The 21,529-nt window shown below is 50.3% G+C and overlaps 1 protein-coding gene across 1 annotated transcript in view; it reads left to right on the top strand.

Annotated features, from left to right (window-relative positions):
• The window catches only part of ABCA13 (ATP binding cassette subfamily A member 13), a 149,130-nt gene that overhangs the window by 59,709 nt on the left and 67,892 nt on the right, over nucleotides 1-21,529 (top strand). The window contains 3 exon segments of the mRNA XM_032476330.1: nucleotides 2,207-2,364; nucleotides 3,495-3,725; nucleotides 12,296-12,395. Coding sequence (XP_032332221.1) covers nucleotides 2,207-2,364; nucleotides 3,495-3,725; nucleotides 12,296-12,395 — 489 coding nt within the window.

The raw sequence follows: 21,529 nt of genomic DNA, 5'->3' as shown, positions 1-21,529 counted from the left end.
TTCTTTTTTTTTTTTTTTTTTGGAAAATTCACATTCCAGCCGACTTCATTTTTAGGTTCCTGTATTGTGCAAAAACATGTCACCTACTCTCTGAACTGCCTGTACCTTCAGGTCAGGGACCAAGCACGTTTTCTTGCCTGGAAGGACTTCATGCAGGGAGGTCGGCCGTGGTCTTTGAGCACCTGCCGTGTTGGTAGGCACCCTGGACCGCCACCCCCAGCCCCACCAGTAGCTCTTGGGTTTTCTTTTTAGATGCATTTAAAAAAAAAAAATAAGCAAGTTGAGAGTCCTAGTCTCGTCTTTCTCTGCTATTTAAAAATATAAAATCGAGTAGGGTTAAAAACGTGTTCTGCCTTCCTGCTTGGAACCTTTGTGAGCGAAGAATCAACCAGTGTGTTTATTTCTCTTCAATGAAACAGAGTAAGTAGAATCAGGCCTGTGGGGCGTGGAGAGAGGCTGGAAGTTGTGAGAGCTTCCCTTAACATACCTGCTTTATTTACTTATGTATTTAGGGGTTTTTGTGTGTTTTTTAGGGGGGAGGCATTCAAGTTTACTTACTTATTTTTAAAGGAGGTGCTGGGAATGGAACCCAGGACCTCGTGCGTGCTAAGCACGTGCTCTGCCACTGAGCTACGCCCTCCCCGCTATTTATTTATTTAGTTTTTTTTTTTCCCGTTGACATAACTGAAGGCAACATTGCAAAAATATCTGCTAGCGTCTCTGGCCTCCGCCCTCCTAAGGTGCCTGAGCCCTGTTCTCCCCAAGCAGAAGAAGTAGAACTTGACAAGATGCTAGAATTCACTGAGAACACGGGTTAGCCTAACACCTGCTTCTGTGAAGAGTGACCACGGGCCCTGTGATCGGGGGCACCTTTCTTCCTGGGAAGGCTGATGGCCAAGTCCCCCACCTGGCTGTCCCCCCCAAACCCCACTGCAACCCCAGCCCGTCTCCCAAAACTTTCCGTGGTCCGTGGCTGCTGGGAGCTTTTCCCGGGAAGAGGCAGAGACTCTGCTCCCAGGGCACGTGATGGGCCGTACCCAGGCGGCAGCCTCCCCCGTCTGAAGGGCATGGCCACGTGCTGTGGCCCCTGCCTGCCCCAGTGCCCGTCTGGTTTCCTTGTGCGAGAGCCTCTTCCGGAGAGCACAGCCTTCTCCTTCAGGACGCGTGAGAGGGTGGTCGGAGATGCACGAGGGGCTTGTGTGTCAGGGGAGGGTGGACGATGTTCCACCCAGCTGTGTTTTATTTTATTTTTAAAACTTTCTCCTCTATGTCCATTCAGTGATCTGCCTCTTGGTCTCATGGGGACTTTCTGTTTCGTGCCTCAAGTCCACCCCCGGTGCCTGTCAGAGGCCCCCTTTGGTTCCCGAGGGGACGGGGGATTTGTGGCATCAGTGTCGGGTCCCTCGGGGGAAAGTGTGTGACGTGGCCCTGACTGAGGACCCGCCCCAGGACGCATCTCCTCTGACCTAAAACCTGTAACACTCTTTCTTTTTTTTTCCTTTTTAAATACAGTCGATTTACAATGTCGTGCTAGTTTCTGGTGTACAGCAAAGCAATTCAGTTACACACATAATATACTTTTTTCTTTTCAGGTTCATTTCCGTTATATGTTATTATAAGAAATTGAATATAGTTCCCTGTGCTCTACAGTGGGTCATTGCTTTTTTTAAAATCTATTTTATATACAGTAGAGTGTGTCTGTTAATCTCAAACTCCTAATTTATCCCTCCCTACCCTTTCTCCCTTGGTAACGATTGTTTTTTATGTCTGTGAGTCTGTTTTTGGCTTGTAAAAAGAATTTGTATCATATATATATTTTTAGATTCCACATGGAAGTGATATCACATAATATGTGTCCTTCCCTGTCTGACTTACTTCACTCAGTATGATCATCTCCAGGTCCATCCATGTTGCTGCAAATGGCATGATTGCATCCTTTTCATGGCTGTGTAGTATTCCATTGTGTATGTATATGTATATGACTGCACCTCCTTTATCCAATGAAAGTGGTGAAGCTTTTTTTTTTACATTTTTTTATTGAGTTATAGTCAGTTTACAATGTTGTGTCAAATTCCCGTGTAGAACACAATTTTTCAGTTATACATGAACATACATATATTCATTGTCACATTTTTTTTTTCTGTCTGCAGGATCGGCTCTTGGGCCTTGTCATGCTGGTTCTCAGCCCCTCTTTCTTGGTTCACAGGTCGGACAGTCATCTTCACCACCCACCACCTGGATGAGGCCGAAGCGCTCAGTGACCGCGTGGCGGTCCTGCAGCGGGGGCAGCTCCAGTGCTGCGGTCCTCCCTCCAGCCTGACTGAGGCAGCCGGCCAGGGGCTTCGCCTGACGCTCACAAAGCAGGTGAGACGCGGGGATTTCGGTTCCTTTCCTGTGCCCTTCTGATGTGTGGGCGCAGGAGACAAAACACAGTAACAGCGTTTTCCAACGTTGGACACAAATCATGTAGCCGATGTTTATTCTGCCTCCAGCGTGGGCCTCACGCTGCCGTCGGGCGCAGGGGAAGTGGTGAAGCTGGACGCCTGTTTTCTGCACGGGGTCCTTGGGGTCCCCGTGCCTGTGGAGGCAAGGACGTGCCCAGGAAGGACAGAACAGAATATGGTGACGGTGGTGGGTGGGTGTGGAGCCGGGCCCAGAGCCGGCACGGTGCGGGGGAGGTGATCGCGGGCTCCTGGCCATCAGGGAAGGGGGATGGCAGGGCAGGGCTGGGACCAGGGCCTTCCAACGACAGGAGGGACCTGAAGGGGCGTAAGTGGAGGTGGTCCACATGGAGGTGTCTGTGGGTTTCACGGGGCTGTGCGGGGGTGCGCCTGGACCAGAAGGGGTCCTACGGAGCCGGAGGCACCTGCTGGTAGCCGCGTCTGTGTGGGCGTCTGGGCAGGCGTTGTCCCGGCCCCACGGGCTCTCCGAGCGTTTCTGCAACAGGGTCACTTGGTTTGGGAGGTGGCAGCTTTACCGTCGTGCAGGGCAGCGGGGTGGGATCTGTACTTGGAGGTCCCATCCACTTCCGTTATCCTCGCCTGTGTCAGCGGGGCAGGCGGGGGCTCCGGGGTGTAGTCTCCACGTGGCCTCCCCACCCTTGATGGCCCCGTAGAGCCTGGGAGCCTCAGCTCTGTTCGGGGCGAGACCCTGCTGTCCTGAGGTGGCCCCTCCCCTCCAAGGGAGGGGACACTCGTCTCCCTTTTGGGACGACTCATCCGTGTCCTGCCATCCAGCCGCCAGGCTAGAGGCAGTTTCACGACTCTTTCCTGTTGCCAGGCTGACCGCCACAGATTTGGATATCACAAGGAGAAATGCAGTGCCTCCTTCATGCCTGTCACTTTAACCATACGTCTCGATTTTGCTGCTTTGCATTCGAATTTCAGGCGACTTGGCTTAGGGAATATGTGTGCAACCAACAGGTGTGGAATTTTGGGGTACCTTTCAATTTACCTTCCTTACTGTTTGCTCCCTTTTGTTTTTTTTTGGGTCAGCCAGCAGTCCAGGAGGTGGACGACGCGAAGGACACAGCGTGTGTGACGTCTCTGATCCAGACCCACATCCCGCAGGCGTCTCTCAGAGGCAGCAGCGGCGCGGAGCTGAGCTACACGATTCCCGAGGAGGCAGACAGAGCCGCCTTCGAAGGGCTCTTCCAGGCCCTGGATCAGAACCTGCGCCGCCTGCGCCTGACAGGCTACGGGCTCTCCGACGCCACCTTAGAGGAGGTACCGAGCCCAGCTCGCGGTGACGGGGCGCGGGTGAGGAGGCCGGGAAGGGGCGAGCTGGGGACACCGTGCGCTTGCATTTATTTCCAAGTTCTGCTCGGCGTCGAGCACGGAATTGAACACACCTGGCAGGTGACTCTGGTTCTTCAAGCGAAGTAGCACTTTGATGTTTGAGAACTTTGGCGTCTTTATGCAGCATCCTTGAGGCCTGGACATTTTGCAGGAGTGGGCGGTCGGCGGGTCGGAGTTCCCCACCGGGAGGTGCCCGTCTCTTTTGGGTCTGGACCTGATTCTGCTCAGAAGCCCGTGGCCCCTCGCTGGGCAGAGATGCCCACAGGGTCACGCAGAGAACCGTGCAACCCCCTCCCTACCCCACCCCGCTCCCTTCTCCCCAGGCCTGAGCTGGGCGGCACCCGTGGCTCCGGGTGGCTCTGGGCCGCGGATTACATGGCAGCGTGGCCTCCAGGAGGGAGTTGCTGGGTTTGTCACCGAACCAAGGACAAGCCTTTGGGGGGCAGCAGGGTTTGTGCTTGAGGCTGGCCCCGTGTGAGCCAGGATACCTGGGGGCTGCTGTGGAAAGCCAACAACGCAGCGTCACGAATCTTTGGTGTGAGGGCTGGCTGTCTCTCGCAGTCATCCCTCGCATTGTGACATGAATGTCATCTCTCGAGAGAGGCCGTCCGGGTCCCGGTGTCCCCCCTCCGTCTCCCCTGCCCGCCGCGGTCCACTTCATGACCCCTGTCTGTCTGTCCTGCCTGTCGCCTGGCCCCCGACGTGAGATCCAGGAGCAAGCACGTCCTCTCTTCCCACCTCCACGCCCACAGTGTGTTTTATCAGTGTTTTCCGAGTGCGTGGTGCGTCGAGCTTCGGGGAGGAGCGTGTTTCAGTGGGAAGGGTGTGAACGCGGCCCCAGCTGTTTCTAAATCCAAGACTTAGGGCCATGGATAAATCACTAAACTCACGTGAGCCTCGTGATGTTTGAAGTGGAAGAATTAGAGCAGTTTACATCGTTAGTTCAGGAATCACCAGTCATCGTTAAATGCCTGGAACAGACCACGTTCTTCTCGGCTACAGAAGCAGAGACTGTGAGATGGTTGCCGTGGGTTTGGGGTGATGAGTGAATTAAGTTGCATCGATGCCCCAGAAGAGGGTCCTCTTCTCCAGGGCTTTTGGGCAGGCGGCCGCCCTCCCGTGCGGGTGGAGAAGACAGGGCAGTTTCCCGGCCCCTCTCCCGAGAGGGCCTGGGCCAGGGCAGGTTCGGGGCTCTCCGCGCACTTGGGTGCCCTGCGCCGGCAGCTCTGAGTGTTGGCGTTGCCACGCACCGGCTGTCACTGTCGCCTGAAGTCTGGGTTGCCAGGAAGCTGGTCGTCTGGATGGCCGGGAACCTTGGCTCCCACGAATCGCAGTTTCCCCGAAGACGTAAGGGGGCGGGAGCTTTGAGGGCGTTCCACCAGCTGGGGTCCCTTGAAAAGGAAAAAGAGGAGAATTTCTTTGAGCTGCAAGGGGAGGGTCTGCCAGTCAGAGGCACAGGTGCTGTGCAGCATCTGCCCCTCTGGGTGTGGCCTCGCTGGGTGGGTCCGTGCGGACAGACTGACGAGTCCTGCGCTCCCCGGCTTCTCGGGCGGCGCCGAGCAGAACCCCCCACGGGATTTGGCTCAACCTTTGGGGCCAAAACACACTTACCCAGAAAATAATGCGCGTGCACCCTCCACATGACTTATTTGCGATTAAACCCATGTGGCGGGAAGCCCATGGCTTTCTTCCACATCAAGTGGCATTTTTTTCCTGTTGCCAATGAAGTGAGAAACCTCAGGAATCCTTCTTAGGCTTATAATTGGATGGAGGGAAATTTTGTGGAGCGACTGGCTGGGTTATTTTATGGCTTGAAACATCCCAGGAGAGAAAAAAAATGGGGTCGAGGGGCTTTGTGTTCTGGGTGGACGCTTAGCTTTTCAGTGTTTTGCTGGTCAGTGTGCTTGGTATGACCAGTCGGGGCCGGCTCAGGGCGCAGCGTGCGTTTAGGGAGAGACTTCCACTACACTTATGTTACTCTCAGGGTGAAGCTGGGCGAACACGGGGCTGGAACGTCAGTTTCCTCATCACTAACGTAGAAATATCTCCCCTCACTGTCACACGCAGTTTTTGTTTAGATCAAGGAACTTCGTGATACAGAGAACAGGTGACAAACAGCAAGAAAATGCACAACGGTGAGGGCTGACCAGCTTTATTTTTACGGCTGCTCTTTCCCAAAACACAGGTGCCGTGGTTCATTCTGCAGTTAGGCGTTTCTATACGGCAGTCCCTCTCTGCTTTTCATGTTGTAGAAGACGCTCCATCGCAGTGTGACTTGTAAACATTCTTTCTGTGCTGCAGTCCTTGAAGGCTCCCATTTCTGTGTAGTACTTGCCTTTCTTCTCCAAAATACTTTTATTTTGTACTTTATCCACCCACGTTCCTTTCGGGTATTTCCTAATCTTTCTCCTCCTTGCCTTCTTTTGAAAAATATCCATTAAATTGCATGCAGGGAAAATCCACTCACGTACATTTTGACCAATGCCTGGGGTCATGGAATCACCACCACGACCGAGATACAAAGGGGTTCCATCCTTGCTGCCTTTTTTTTTTTTTCAGAGAAAATACAGGTGTTGTTTTATTTTATTTTTAATTGAGGTATAGTGATTTACAAGGTGTTAGTTTCAGTTGCCCAGCAAATAATTCAATTATACATATATATATATATATATATGTTTTTCAGATTCTTTTCCATTATAGGTTATTAGAAGATATTGAATATTGCCCCCTGTGCTCTACTGTGGGACCCTGTTGTTTATCTATTTTATATATAGTAATGTATCTGTTAATCCCAAACTCCCAATTTATCCCTCCCCCGCCCTCTCCCCTTGGGTAACCATAAGTTTTTTTCTACATCTGTGAGTATGTTTCTGTTTCCTAAATAAGTTCATTTGTGTGGTTTTTTAGATTCCACATATGAGCGGTCTCATATGGTGTTTTTCTCTCTTTCTGTCTCAATTCACTTATCATGGTAATCTCTAGATCCATCCATGTTGCTGCAAATGGCATGATTTCATTCTTTTTCATGGCTGAGTAGTATTCCATTGTATAAGTACACCACATCTTCTTCATCCAGTCATCTGTCAATGGACACTTGCATTGCTTCTGTGTCTGAGAGCTGCTCTGAACACTGGGGTGCGTGTGTCTTTTTGAATTATATTTTTCTCCAAATCTATGCCTGGGCGTGGGGTTGCTGGATCACAGGGCAACTCTACTTTTAGTTTTTCAAGCAACGTCCGTCCTGTTTTCCACATTCTTCCTGCCTTCTGAAAAGAGTCGTCCTTGCACACAGCTTGCCTCTCTGCAAACTGCCTCCCCTGCCAGGACCCGCATCTCACGTCCTCGGTTAATCATCCCCGAACAAGCCCGCCTGGGAGCCACAGAACCAGCAGCTCAGTGTCCTTGGTGACTTCATGCTGCTTTCCCAATTGTCCGCCATGATTTCCACCTGCCCGGTTCCATCCTTGCTTATACATAATAGGTGCTAAACAAATACTGATCGATCAGCTCCCATCTCTCTCTCTCTTCTTCCTCACACACACACAGATGCTCAGAAAGAAGTTGTCGGCATCAAGGACAACGTGTTTCCGAGAGGAGATTTTGTAAAACAGAGCATTAGAGGCTATTTGGATTTGTTTGAGAGAAGATAAATTGGAAGAAGACTGAAGCCGCTGTAAAGCACTTTCTTTTGTTTGGTGTCGGCTGTCAAATACCCGTCTCGACCAATTTTGTGTCTTTACCCCTGAGGAGTATCGACTTTCTTGCACTGTGTCTGCGATCGACTGGCGGTGCGCGTGGCGGTGCCCACAGCCCAGGAGCTCTCTCCTGCTCCGTGTGCGTCTGGCCCCCAACAGAGGGCGGGGCTGCCCCCAGCTCTCCTGAGCCTCCAGCTGGACAGCAGATTCCGTTTTCGGCCGCAATAAATTTCCTGTAAATCATGGTCCCTAAATAGGCCCCCCCGGCCAGTGAGACTGAGGTAGAAGATGTGGCCGTGGTGGTCCCCGAGGTTATTACAGCATTGATCCTTCTCCTCCAGCGCAGGGGACGGTGTGCGTTGCACCCAGGAGTTGGGTGCAGGGAGGTGCCCTTGGGCCGTGCCGATGGAGCACGTTTACAGCCGCCCCTGAGGCCAAGACAGAATCTTCCAATGTCACGCAGGGTGAATTTTAGCATCTTTAAAATAGACCGTTTTTTAGAACAGCCTTAGGTTCACAGCAATATTGAGACAAAGTTACTGCAATTTCCGGTATGTCTTCCGCCCCCGCGTATGCAGTGCCCCCCCCCCATTATTAAAATCCTAGTGCATTTTTAATTATTTTGAAGCTCCTGGGAACAGTCTAGGAAGGTCGGGCCGCCCGTGTGAGGGGGGCAGACTCCTCCCCCCGAGCTGCTGGCTTCTGGGCATGGGTTTGCCTTGTCCGTCTGCCAGGAGGGGCCCTGATGCCAGTCCTCTGGGTGCGTGGGCTCAGGTGGCCCACCTTCCACAGCATCAAGAGGATGAAAAAGAATCAAGTCCAGAGTGGGACTCAGGGCCACTTATTTAGTTTTACTTTTCTGAGAGCAAATTCTAAGAAGGAAGACTTCCGTTACAGTCTTTGCCCAGCAGGCTTGGGCCCCAGTCACGCCCCGAAGAGCAGAAGGGCCCCCACCCTGGGTCACATGCTCCGCTCACGGCCTGTCCCCTTGGGAGCCATCTGTCTTCAGGGACACCTCTTTCCTGGGCTCCGGTGGCCCCGATGTTTCTGCAAACGACAGGTGACCCCTCCGTCCTTTCGTGCAGCAAGCCTCACGGGGCGTTCGTCCGGTTTCCTCGCCATGGACAGGGTTCTGCATTTTGGGCTGCAAAGTTACAGGAGGGTGCTGTGTCCCGTGGCTCCCGACCACCTGGTGCCCGAGGTCCCTCTGTCCCCATCCATCGCTGGTGGCCTGAACTTTGACCGTCCAGGCATTTGCATCGAAAGTTAATCTTCCTTTTTTCATCATCATGTGTGTTTCCGAGCACATGCTCCGAGACTCTTTGAATTCCCGCTTCTCGTCCCACGTCTCCCGCCGGTTTCCGCCCCCTCCCGTGCACCTCGCCGGGATTTTCACGGCCACGTCATTTGCCAACGAGATTTTTCCAGTTCCATCATTTTTCCTACATTTTTTTTGAGTTATCATTCACAGTAAGGAAGCACATTCTCTTCACCCCGTTTACTTATTTACGTCAGCAGCGACTCCCAGCTTCTTATTTTATCCTGTGAGCTGCAATTCCCCGAGATCACTGTTTGCTTGAATGCGTGACCCTTACCTGAGGAGCCCCTTCCAGCTGGCTTTGTGCCTTCTCGCACGTCCCCGTCACCTTTGAGTGTTTCCTAGCTTTCTGAGAGCACAGAGGGTGACGGGGTCACCTTGTCCCGTCCCAGCCCTGGTTCCGGAACCCATTCCCCCCAGAAGCCCCGGCTGTTGGGCGCACCTGCGGCCGTGAGGCTGCTCAAGCCCCTGGTCCTGTTGTGCGTGAAGCTGGAGGTTCTGCACGTGTTGCGGTCTCTCTGCTGGAAACCAGATGTCCCCCTCCATGTCACACCGGGCGCATTGCATCCCTGGACCCCGTAGGTGTCACCTGCATGGATCCTGTGATGGGAAGATTACTGGCGATTATCCGGGGGGCCGTGGTATAATCCAAAGTGCAAGAGGCAGCTAGGAAGCTCAGACGCGGGAGAGGGTCATGTCCTGGTGGAAGCAGAGATGGCAGGGAGGAGTTTGGAGACGGAGGATGGGGCTCTGAGCCAAAGACTTGCAGGCACCACTGGAAGCTGGAAAAGGCTTCCCCCTCAGAGCCTCCGGGAGGAGCACAGCCCCGCCAGCACCTCGGCGTCAGACCCAGGGGCCTGTTTTAGGAGCCAGACGGGAGGCGCCGGCTCGACCGTCTCCTGGGCGTAGCCCATCCACGCGGCACGTCAAGTGCAGGTCGAGCCTGCGGTCTCGCAGCCCTTGGCGGTGGCGAGGCTGGGCCCCGCCGCCGGACGGACTGATGGCCCGCTCAGGACTGAGGTGATGCGGGGCCGCCGTCAGCGTCCAGACCCCGCAGCGCCTCTGAATTAAGAAAACCTAGGTCCCGGCGTGAAGGTTTCCCGAAGTGCTGACTTCACGGCTCCTTTAAAATGAGGAGCAGTCTTTGTACGGACGCCCCGAGTTTTGCTAATTCATGAACGATTTCCACGCTAGTTAGAGTCCTCGAGGTTTAATTTAATGATTTCGTTTTCCCCCTGGTTTTATTGGCACATCGTACAGTCTTAGTTTGAGGCGCAGAACACGATGGTCTGATGTGTGTATCTACTGGGAAATGATTTAATTCATCGGGAGATTAAATCCATTTAACTTTAGTTAACCATTTAATTTTAATTAATCATTTAATTTTAGGTAACACCCATCCCCTTACAGTTATGTTTTTTTTCTTATGATGAAAACGTTAAAAAAAAATCCATTCTTCCGGCAGATTTCAAATATACAACAGCGTATCGCTGACCGTATGTGCGTGCTCAGGGCTTGTGACTGAAGCTTGCACCTTTCAGCCTCTCCACCCATTTCTCCCACCCCCGACCCCACCTCTGGCAACTACCCCTCTGTTCTCTGCATCTATCCGTTTTTTTTTTTTTTTTTAAGATTCCACTGTAAGTGAGATTATACAGTATTTGTCTCTCTCTGTCTGACGTTCTCACTTAGCAAAATGCCCTCACAGTCCATCCCTGTTGCTCCAAATGACAGGATTTCCTTCTTTTTTTTTAAAATAATTTATAAGAAGTGTTTGTGTCTTAAACATTCGTTGAACCTACCTTTAAAGTTTCTAGCAATTCATATAAACAGATTGTAGAAAACCTAATAACCGTCATGCATGCTAATGTGAATGGAGAAATAAAACCTTTATTTATGCATTTATTTTTAAAGTTTTACTGAGTTATAGTCAGTTTACAAATGTGTCAGTTTCTGGTGCACAGCACAGTGCTTCAGTCACACACGATTATGCATACATTAATTTTCATATTCTTTTTCACCGTGAGCTACTACAAAATCTTGAATATTGTTCCCTGTGCTCTACAGTATAAATTTGTTTATCTATTTTATATATATCAGTCAGTATCTGCAAAGGGTTTCCTTCTTGTTTGTGGCTGGACAATGTTCCGCTGTGTATATACGCACAGAGCAGGGACTGATGACAAGAGCATGTGAGCCGTGTTGCCGTCGGAGCAGAGTGGCGATGCCGGCGTCCCGCGTGGCTCCGGCCGATAGGGGGCACGGAATGAATCTCGGCCCACGGGGTGTCTGCTTCCCGAGTCTCTCTGCCCAGCACCTCGCAGCCACCCTGCTGTATCATCACCTTGGTCTGCAGACGAGGCGGTGAGCCCTGTGTCTGCCGGTGCAGGACTGGCCCGGGCAGTGCCCAAGAGGGGACCCTCTGCCGTCGGAGCCCAGCGCCCCAGCCCTTTCCCACAGGGTGTGCAGGGCAGGGAGGGCCTTCATGCACCCATCTCCTCCCTTCTTTGCTCTGCCAAGTGTTTATTTTTTTTTTAATTTATTTTAAAGGAGGGACTGGGGATTGAACCCAAGATCTTGTGGATGCTAAGCACACGCTCTACCACTGAGCTATGCCCTCCTCTAAGGCCAAATTCTTTTTTCTCCCCTGCAGGGAGAGGTAATTAGATTCATTTATTATTTATTATTTATTATTTTAATGGAGGGACGGGGGACTGAGCCAGGGCCTCGTGCATGCTAAGCACGCGCTCTGCCTCTGAGTCGCACCCTCCAGTCTGCCCAGTGTTTCTGCTGGGACGCCCTCTCCTCCCCTCCTCCAGCCCCGCCAGCCACCGGGAGCAGCCCACGGGTTTGCTGTCCCTGCCTCCCCCCCCCCCCCCCCCCGTCCAGGCTTACCTGCTCCCCCCTCCCTCTCACTGGCTGGGGGCCCAGTCCTGGGATTTGAACAGAGTGCGGCTGGACTTCTGCCTCCAGCGGTAACTCCCTGGTGACTTCAGGGCTCAGGGCGGGGGATTGCAGGAGCTGGTGGAGCTGGCCTGGCGGGGCGCAGCCCACAGGGAAGACGCGAGAGGCGGGGACTGTCGCACGTGGAACCCCGCCCCGGCTAAGTGACCCCGAGCCTCACATCATTGCCTGGTTCCCTCCTGAATTTCTAAATGCTGGGACAGCACATCCAGGCTCGAGTCGAGGGGGACACACTGTGTGACTGGCCTCGCCCTTGCCCGGCCGGCTCCCCCTGTGGCTTTGGCCACAATCAGAGCGCCCTGAGGTTCACGGCCAGGTGTCACTCGCCTCTGTGTCTCGGGTGCAGCCCAACAGCCTGCCCGCGGAGGACGCGGTGGCCTTGGAGTTAATCCCATGAACTGAATGACCGAGGGACGTTAGTCCGTGTTTGGCGAGCGTTGTCATAGTAACAGAGTCGGGGAATCAAGGCAAAAGGCAAAGACCTCACAACTCACGTGAAGCTCTCTTTCATTCTCCAAAAGGTGTTTCTGAATCTCCTGCGAGACTCCCAGGAGCCGTCCGCCGCTGCCCCGGGGCCGGAGCCGCGGTCCCCCCGGCCCCCAGAGCGCGCTCCCGGTCACTGTAAGTCAGAGCGTGGCTTTGTGTTTCCCTGCAGGGGTGGTGCCTCCCTCCTCATCGAAACCCCCTGAGTTAAACGTTGAGGAGGGAGATTAAAGACGGGGAGGGGATGGACCTGGAGAGAAAGGGCGCGGGGCGGTGGCGGAGCGCTTAGCATTTCGTCGCACGTGCCTGGAACAGCTGCGCGTGTGAGGGACAGCCTCACCTGTCCCTGGGAACTAAATTCACCATACAAGCGATGCCCAGTCTGTGTCCATCTCGGTCTGCCCGCGCCGCAGACAAGCCCGTCCAGCCTCCGTTCACGACATGCCTCTGGCGCGCAGCGTCGTGTTTCAGTCATACGTACACAGGCATGTATTCCTTTGCAGATTTTTTTCATTATAGGTGACAGCAAGGTATTGAATAGAGGTCCCTGTGCTGCACAGTATAAACTTGTGGTTTATCTATTTTATATACAGTCGTATCTGCAAATCTCGAGCTCCCCGTTTACCCCTCCCCACCCCTTCCCCTCCTGGTAACCACAAGCTTGTTCTATGTCTGTGAGTCTCTTTCTGTTTCATAAATAAGTTCACTTGTATCTTTTTTTTTTTTTACATTCCGCATCCCTTGTATCTTTTTTTTTTTTTTTTTTTACATTCCACATATGAGGGATCTCATATGGCATTTTTCTTTCTCTTTCTGGCTGACTTCCCTTAGAACGACGACCTCCGGGTCCATGCCTCAGGCAGCCCCTCACCGGGTGGAATTTTGCAAGGAAAATTCCATTCTGCGTTTTCCCCCGCCGCCCCGGGCCATTCCTTCAGGGCTGCCCTGCCGTGGGGAACGGGCGGGGCAGAGGTGACCAAAAGCGATGCGGGATTTCCCGGGTCGAATGTGGGCCTTTTTTAAAAGTGAGGGTTTGCTTGGGTACTGTGGATCTCTCTGGCCGCCAGAGCGCCTGCGCTCCTTGTAAACTTACTCCGCTTCGTCCGTAGCCGTTCGCCTGGTGTCTCGGTCGCGGAGTGAGGGCCTGGATCTCCCTGTTCTGCCATCTTGCCGATGTCATCCTAACACCTTAACTTTTTTTAAAGGGCTCTTTTGGGGACTGAAGACTCTGACCTTTTGTTATGTAAACACTGCAGCTTTTTCTCTGTGCCCCGTCACCAACGGCTTTTTCTGGCTTTTAGCACCTTTAAAAGCAATCTTGAAACAGAGGATTTTCAAAGTCATCCGTTCCCGCTGTTTGCTCGTTTACGTCCCCAGTTTGTGGCTGACCCCTCTCACCGTGCCGGGCGCATCAAGGGGGAACAGGGCAGTGCCCTCAGTTCTCTGTCTGGAAACCTCCTGAGCTGAATACCCAGGTGTATTCCTTGCAGATTCTGCCTTCCACGTCACTGCAGGAGACAGCTTTGCTGGGTCTCCCAGCGTCCAGGGCAAGGACACCCTCCCTCCAGTTTCCACGGAGGCTCCCCACTTCCCTCTGAGCGCGCGGGGGCAGCAGCCTTAAAATTCTGGTTTCTAACAGTCTGTCCGAGGAAATTTAAGTCTTCTCTTCCATGCTTCTAAGAATTCTCCCATCTTTTGTCCACTCACTGATCTCAAATCATTCCTACACTAAATACTTGTTACAGCCACGCTGTCCATTTCCAGTTACCAAAACTTGTTAAAAGATTGCCACCAATTTAGCAGACGAAGACATACCTCCTTATCTCCCAGTTCCTACAGGTCTGAAGTCTGGTTGCAGCATAACTGGGTTCCCTGCCTGGGGCCCCACACGCCTGCCGTGTGTTCTGTGCCCTCACCTAGTGTCCTCACCAGGGCTCTCTTCCTCATGCACTCCACTTGTCGGCAGAATGCAGGTCCTTGTGGTCACAGGACCGAGGTCCACGTTTGCTGGCTGTCTGTCTGCTGGGTTTGCTCACAGTTCCTTGAAAACTGCCCTCAGGTCTTAGCCACACGGTCCTCCCACAACACGGCATGTTTCTTCTTCAAAGTGAGCAGGGAATGCTCTGCTTTGATTAAATTCAAAGCTATAATTCCATCTGAAAAATCTCCTCACTTTTGCTGTGATGTAGGAGTGAAATACACCAATTGTAGTAGGGATGGTCATCTCATTCAAGGTCTCAACCGTAGTCCAAGGGAGGGGATTGTGACCCTCAATGAAGTGTAAGTCACTGGGGGGTCATTTTATTTATTTTTTATTTTTTTCTTATTTGAGTATTTTATTTTACTTTTTAACATTTTTATTGATTTATAGTCATTTTACAATGTTGTGTCTAATTCCAGTGTAGAGCACAATTTTTCAGTTATACATGAACATACATATTCATTGTCACATTTTTTTCTCTGTGAGCCACCACAAGATCTTGTGTATATTTCCCTGTGCTCTACAGTATAATCTTGTTTATCTATTCTACAATTTTGAAATCCCAGTCTGTCCCTTCCCACCCCCACCCCCTTGGCAACCACAAGTTTGTATTCTATGTCTATGAGTCTATTTCTATTTCGTATTTATGCTTTGTTTGTTTAGCTTTTTTAGATTGTGCATATGAGCGATCTCATATGGTATTTTTCTTTCTCTTTCTGGCTTACTTCACTTAGAATGACATTCTCCAGGAACATCCATGTTGCTGCAAATGGCGTTACGTTGTCAGTTTTCATGGCTGAGTAGTATTCCATTGTATAAATATACCACATCTTCTTTATTGAGTCATCTGTCGATGGACATTTAGGCTGTTTCCATGTCTTGGCTGTTATAAATAGTGCTGCTATGAACATTGGGGTGCAGGTGTCATTCTGAAGTAGGGTTCCTTCTGGATATATGCCCAGGAGCGGGATTCCTGGGTCAAACGGTAAGTCTATTCCTAGTCTTTTGAGGAATCTCCACACTGTTTTCCACAGTGGCTGCACCAAACTGCATTCACTGGGGGGGTCATTTTAGACGTTATGAGTGTTCCAACACGCTGGATTGAATTTCTGCGTTCCTGTTGAGTTTGATCCCATTTTCCTATTTACCAGCCATTTGAGTTTCTTGTTTGGTAACACTCTTATTGCTCCCTTTTGCCCGTGAATCTTACATTTTTGAGACCAGTGCTTTAGATTTAGTTTTTTACTAACATCAGCTGCATCCGTCATATCATAAACGCCAGAGATCTCAGTGGTACGACCAGATGAGTTTTGCGTGGGGCTCACCTGTGTGACCATCCCTCACGGGACCTCCCCAGGCCCCCTCCTCTGAAGGCAACTCTGTCCCTTTAGAATAATTTTGCCTTTTATTGAACTTTATATAAATGGAATCATATAATATGTACAAAAATGGTGTGTTTTTTCTTTTTGTATTTTGTCTGAGATTCATCCGTGTCATTTGTGTCAATTCTAGGTAGTGACCGTCCACTGTACGTATTGTAATTTGCCTCTGTTCTCTATAAAATTTTTCTTGTAACTGGACAGAGGTCTTCTTTCCTCATTTCGTTATCAGAATTTTGCCTCAAGGTTTAATTTCTGAGCATTCTTTTTTTTTTTTTTACATTACCTTAGTTAACGACTTTTTAACATAAGAACAAGTTTAAAGAAAATACGATTATGTTCTTGTAAACATTTGTCATCACTGAGAATTTAGGACAATTTCCATGGAAATTGTATTGCCTACATATATCTTCCTTATTATGGTTAATGCATCTGCTCTGAAAAATGATAATTTTATGTTCTGAATTTGAGGAACATTATGAAAATCCACATGCATATGTTGGAAAGAAACCATATGCAAAAAAAAAGGCTAATGTGATGTGAAAAAGAGTCGTATTTTAAATTTAAGAAAGAACCCCGAGGACAGGAAACTTACAGTGTTTTCCATTAGCATTGTAAAGTATGATATAAAAATGTAATTTTATTTATCATTCCAATTACAAATCATGGAAGTGGAAAATGTATCATTTAAAAATCTATTTAAGTATTTCATTACGAAGAAAGAAACGAGGATACACTAAAACACATTTGGTATGCGATTGCCCACATTTACCAGTTTTATTAGATCCTGGAAAACCCATGCACACATCTCAGCAGGAGGCCCGCAGGGAACTAGAATTTCTGTTACTTGGTGGAAGCAGGTGCATCGTAATGCCAGCTGGGGATGTTGGGGAGAGCATGTTTCGGTGTCTTCCGGGTAAAATGCTTTGTTGAGTCTCTTTGTTGGCGAGGTCCACACCCGGGAAAGGCCGCTTTAGAAGAACCGTGTGCAGAGCGCCTCCTCCTCTGCGGAGGCTCTCAGACCCACCGTCTTGCCACTGACCCCGGCTCCCCGCTGCCCCCGCCTGTGGCCGTTGCTTCTCCCTCGCACCAGCTGCGTGTCCTCAGAAACAGGCTTCCAGGGGCCAGCTCACCGTTTTCTCACGACCTGCTTCTCCCAGAGACGGATGGAGGCAAAACAAAATATAAAATAGGTACCTTTTAGTCGGAGGGACCCCTGCAGCTGCACAGGAATGAGTGATAATGGATTGCTTGGTGCTTATCAAAGTGGCAGATTCTTTACGCCCAAGTTCCACACATGCTGATTCCAAAGATGCATATGTTTACATTTTTATTGTATTTTTAAAATTATTTATTTATTTTTACGTCCTTAAACAGGCACCCCGATTTCCTTTGATTTAGGGGGGCTGTGATCACTGCTGTGGAAAACGCCCTGCTAGAATCTCTTTAAGCTGTTCCAGGTTCCCTGTGCGTCTTCTGGGCTTAACCCTGGTGCTGGACGCAGGCGCCTGTCTTTTCTTCTTTGCATCTCCCTGGACTTCAAACGCTGCCTCCCCTGCCAACAAGGTGGGGAGGACACGCGGAACCTGCCGATTATTCGTGCCGAAGGAGGTTGCTTTGCCACGGAGGCTGAAATCAGCAGAGAGCCCTGGTGGGGCGATCTGCAGAACACAGGCTGCCAGCATCGTGAGAATGGAATTGCAATGGGCCTGGGCGGGCACCCGAGAGCGGCAGCTCCTGCTGGGGGCCTTGGGGTGCAGGGCGAGTGTGGGAAGCCTTGATGCTTGTCCCCGGGCGCCAATGGTGGGTGATGAATGGGTCACGGTCTGCATTTCCTGAGCTGGGATCTCGTCTTCCTGTGAAACATTTGATGAAGAATGTGTTTCACACATTGTCGTCCCTGCCTCAGAGGTGATCATGGACCAACTTGGGTGGTTCAGGCAGGAGCAGCTCTGGGCAGCCTTTGTGGCAGGTCGGCCCTCAGGGAGCTAGAGGTCCGTGTGCCCTGGAGGGCTCCCCACTCCCTCCTCCTCACTCAGCGCCTTGCTGGAGGTCAGGAGGGTGGAACCGGGCATCCTGAACTGGGACCTCAGTTTCCTCCTCCGCTCCAACCCCCGAATCTCACGCCCTTCTCCCCGGTGGGTGGGTGGAGATGCCTTGGGTACCTGAGTGGCTGCATTCACCTCTCTTCAGGCCACAGCCACCTCTCTGCTTTACCACCTGCGTTCACATTCTTGTTTAATTGAAACCGGATTGAAACGGAGCCCCTGTGGGTGGCTGGAAGGCGGCTTTGCCTGGCCCGTGAGGTGTGACCGTCACAGCGGGCGTGGGGAGGACCTGGGAGAAATGCAGGGTGGGTTTCCCAGGTGGGAAGGGTGGCCTGGGGGGCAGGGAGCCACGGCTCAGTGAGGGATGCTGACTGCAGCCGCTGGTCAGTCTCCGGCCACTCCCTCGGCCTTCAGCCCCTCTGTCCGAGCTGGAGCCAGTGCTCAGATCTCAGGATGGCAAGGTGGACGGGGCTCACCGCCTTGTGACCGCAGGGAGCTCACCGCGTGGGAAGACGGGTGCGGAGCTGACGGAGCAGGCAGGGAGGTGGACGGAGGGAGGGGAGGCTTTGCGTCAGCTGAGCTGTGTTTGTAGACCCTCACTCTGTGCCGGACGCCACCAGGTGAGCTCCTGCGTGGCTTCCATCACTAGCTTTTCCTAAAGGAACTGCTTGAAAGTAGCCTTCAAACACTGGCCTGCCCTCTGGACACCTGCAGCCAGCTGTGAGCAGAACAGAGCCAGAGAGCGGGGGGCGCGGGGGAAGCTGTCCCTCGTTCCTCTTCCCTGAGTGTCCCTTAGGACTCCGGAGGGAGCTCAGGTTTTGCAAACCCAGGTGTGCAGCCCCCGAGGGTCCTCAGGGGACCTGACTCTGGTGCACTGAAGACAAAACCCAGATTCCGAGTTGGCCCGCGTGACATTTGTCGTTAGCGGCAAAGCTGGGCTGCACCCTTGGTTCCCTGAGCAGCACGTTGTTGTGCTTTCAAGGCAGGTTAATTTTTAACTTATTTTTCTTGCATCGTATTTATTGATTTTTTTAAATTGAAGTCTAGTCAACTTACAACGTTGTGTTAGTTTCAGGTGTACAGCAAAGTGATTGAATTATACACATATGCATCTATTATTTTTCAGATTCTTTTCCATTATTGGTTATTACAAGCTGTCCAGTGTTGTTCCCTGTGCTGCACAGTAGGACCTTGTCGTGTATCTATTTTGTATATAGTAGTGTGTATCAATTACACGATTTTTAAGATCCACTTCAACTCTAAAACTCCGTAACTCAGTGAACAAAGAAAGATAGTGTTCCCATTTTATAAAATCACACTTCACTTCCTGCATAAGTGGAGTCTTTACAAACTCTTGATTACAAAATGCATAAATATTCATTGTTGAAGACCACAAGTTTCAAGGAGAGTTTTAAATAAATATAAATCTTTTAAGTAGGTTGAAAATGCATATACCGTAACTTATTTTTGGAGGGGGGTTGAAGTATTTCACTTTTTTACTTTTTATTTTTTTTGACACCTTTATTGTGATAAGGTTCCCATAGAGTAAATACACCATAACTTTTTTATAAATTTGAATGGAAAAAAAAATCACTTTGCCAAATAGTATGTTGAATGTCGAGGCTCTTTCAAAAAAGACAACTTGTCACTAAAGCGTATGCACCAAAATAATGTTTTCTAGTTTAGTATTAGTATTTTTAGTGAATTATATGCATTCTATATGTGTTATTTTGTGACACTTTTTTTCGTCTGGTATACAGTATTTCCCATCATTACGTATTTAATGTTATAATCCCCCTTCATTTTTTTTTTTTGGTTCACACGGGAAGCTCTTATTTTGGGTCATATTCCGTCTCCCCCCATTTTAGTGAGCTAATTCCACGTTTGCATATAGACTTTTTTTTTCCCCAAAAGATGAGAAGTTATCAGTGAGTGTCTGTTCCAACCTGCAGGAGGCGACAGGGGTCCCCTGCACGGTTGTGGTAGAAATTGTTCCATTAATCCCTGTTGCCCGCTTCCAGCCACTGTTCCCCAGGATGTAGGAAACCACCTTGTTTGCTATATTGGATGGATTTCGGTTTCTTTTTTCACGAATACCAGCCCTTGGGGTGGAACTAAACTGATCAAATACGGTTCATATTTGCTTCCCACAGAAAGGCTGTTCAGATCTGTTCTCGCAGCAGCGCTGACGAGAAAGCTGGTTCCTTAAACACACAGTCGCGTGGGTATTAACGCTGGTTTTAATCCTTACGATAATCTGAAAGTTTATCTTTCAGATACATTTTCTTACATGACAATTTTTGGTTTTACATTAACCTACCTTGACTATTTTGTATTTTGTATTTTTGGCTGGAAGAATTAATTAGTTTTTCCTTTTTTTCAGAGGAGGGACTGGGGATTGAACCCAGGACCTTGTGCACTCTAAGCATGCGCTCTACCCCTTGAGCTATACCCTCTCCTCTTTTGTAGTTTTTTTTTTTTTTTTTAATGAACTGTGTGCTCAGGCATGCTGTTTGCCCAGTTTTCTTTTGGAATATTCATGTTTAAAAAATTGGCTCGAAGGCACTACATTTATACTGCTTTGTTTTAAAATCTTCAAGAATATTGGGGTGAACTAAGGAAGGGGTCGCTCACATTCTGGGATGCATGCTAAGTGTTTGACCTTTTAAGTTATTCCTCCGACGGTGTGAATGTTTTAACAATTGAAGCCATCTGGCCAAAAAAAGCCCCCAAAAAACCCCAACCCCCCCAGAAAACCCCAATCTTTGGACATTTTCCCAAGCAATCTAATGGTCAGTGTAAACGGGAGTGACGAATTATGAATGTAACAAGTGTCCCTGATTATAATTGCACTCCTAAGTCAAAGAAGACAGTTCGTAACAGTTTGGTCCAGGGTTTCAATTTTGCCTGTTAAATTATTCATGTCAATGCTTGTATGCATTTAGCCAGGAATGTTTGACTGGCGGTTGATTCAAGACATTAACTATCTTACCCCTTTATTTCTCCCATTTCTGTCCAACGAACATACATGGGAAGGTGGGGGAAATTTATTTTTCTTATTATAAGAAGCACCTTTTCCCACAGACCCATGGAGGCTGCATGATGACCGTTCACCACAGCTGGAGGTCAACCTGGTACCTGTTCTGGTAGTTTAAAAAGTGTAGTAATAATGATCCTTATGACCTCAAGGGGAAATATTGCAGGTCTGTTTTACACCTGAGGGAAATGACACTCAGAGAGGTTAGGTAAGTTTCCAGAAGTCACACAGCACGTTGGAGGCTGACACTGGATTCCAACCCGGGTGTATGCGGATTAAAAGATCGGACTGTCCCCAGCCCACAGTGACTGCCTGAGGGTCCGCCCTGAGCGAGGCCGGAGGGCACAGGCGGGGCGTCCTCTGAGCCCCCTCACACTCCTCCATCACCAGGCAAACTTACTAAGTCGGATCCAGCGTCCAGACAGCCATGCCCTCTTTGCACTTTGTAGCGCCCGCCGCAGGGACGGAAGCCTCTGTTCCACGAGCAGGTGTCTGCAGCCACTGCCTGCCTGAAGTGTTTGTGAAGGCACGTAGCTCCTTGTGAATGTCAGAAGATGCAACCTGGAGACCCGTCCGAGGGGTCTGGCTTCTGGGACAAGACGTGGCTGGAGGTCAGCCAGGGGACCGGCTGGTGACCTTTTAATTCCTCTAGAATCTAAACAGCCAGGTGTTCTGTTCTGGCCGAGAGCAGCCCGAGCCCCGAGCCCCGAGCCCAAGGCCAGGAGGGCATCAAGCAGTTATCTCCGTGATCATTTTGGAAATCTTGGGGTTTGGCACCAGCAACATCTCAGTTCTTTTAGCTTGAGTTAGATAGTTCCCATAATTAC

Source organism: Camelus ferus, unplaced genomic scaffold (genome assembly GCF_009834535.1).
Source record: "Camelus ferus isolate YT-003-E unplaced genomic scaffold, BCGSAC_Cfer_1.0 contig385, whole genome shotgun sequence".
Lineage (NCBI taxonomy): Eukaryota > Metazoa > Chordata > Mammalia > Artiodactyla > Camelidae > Camelus > Camelus ferus.
Note: the sequence above shows the minus strand (reverse complement) of the source record. Positions and strands in the feature narration are given on the sequence as shown.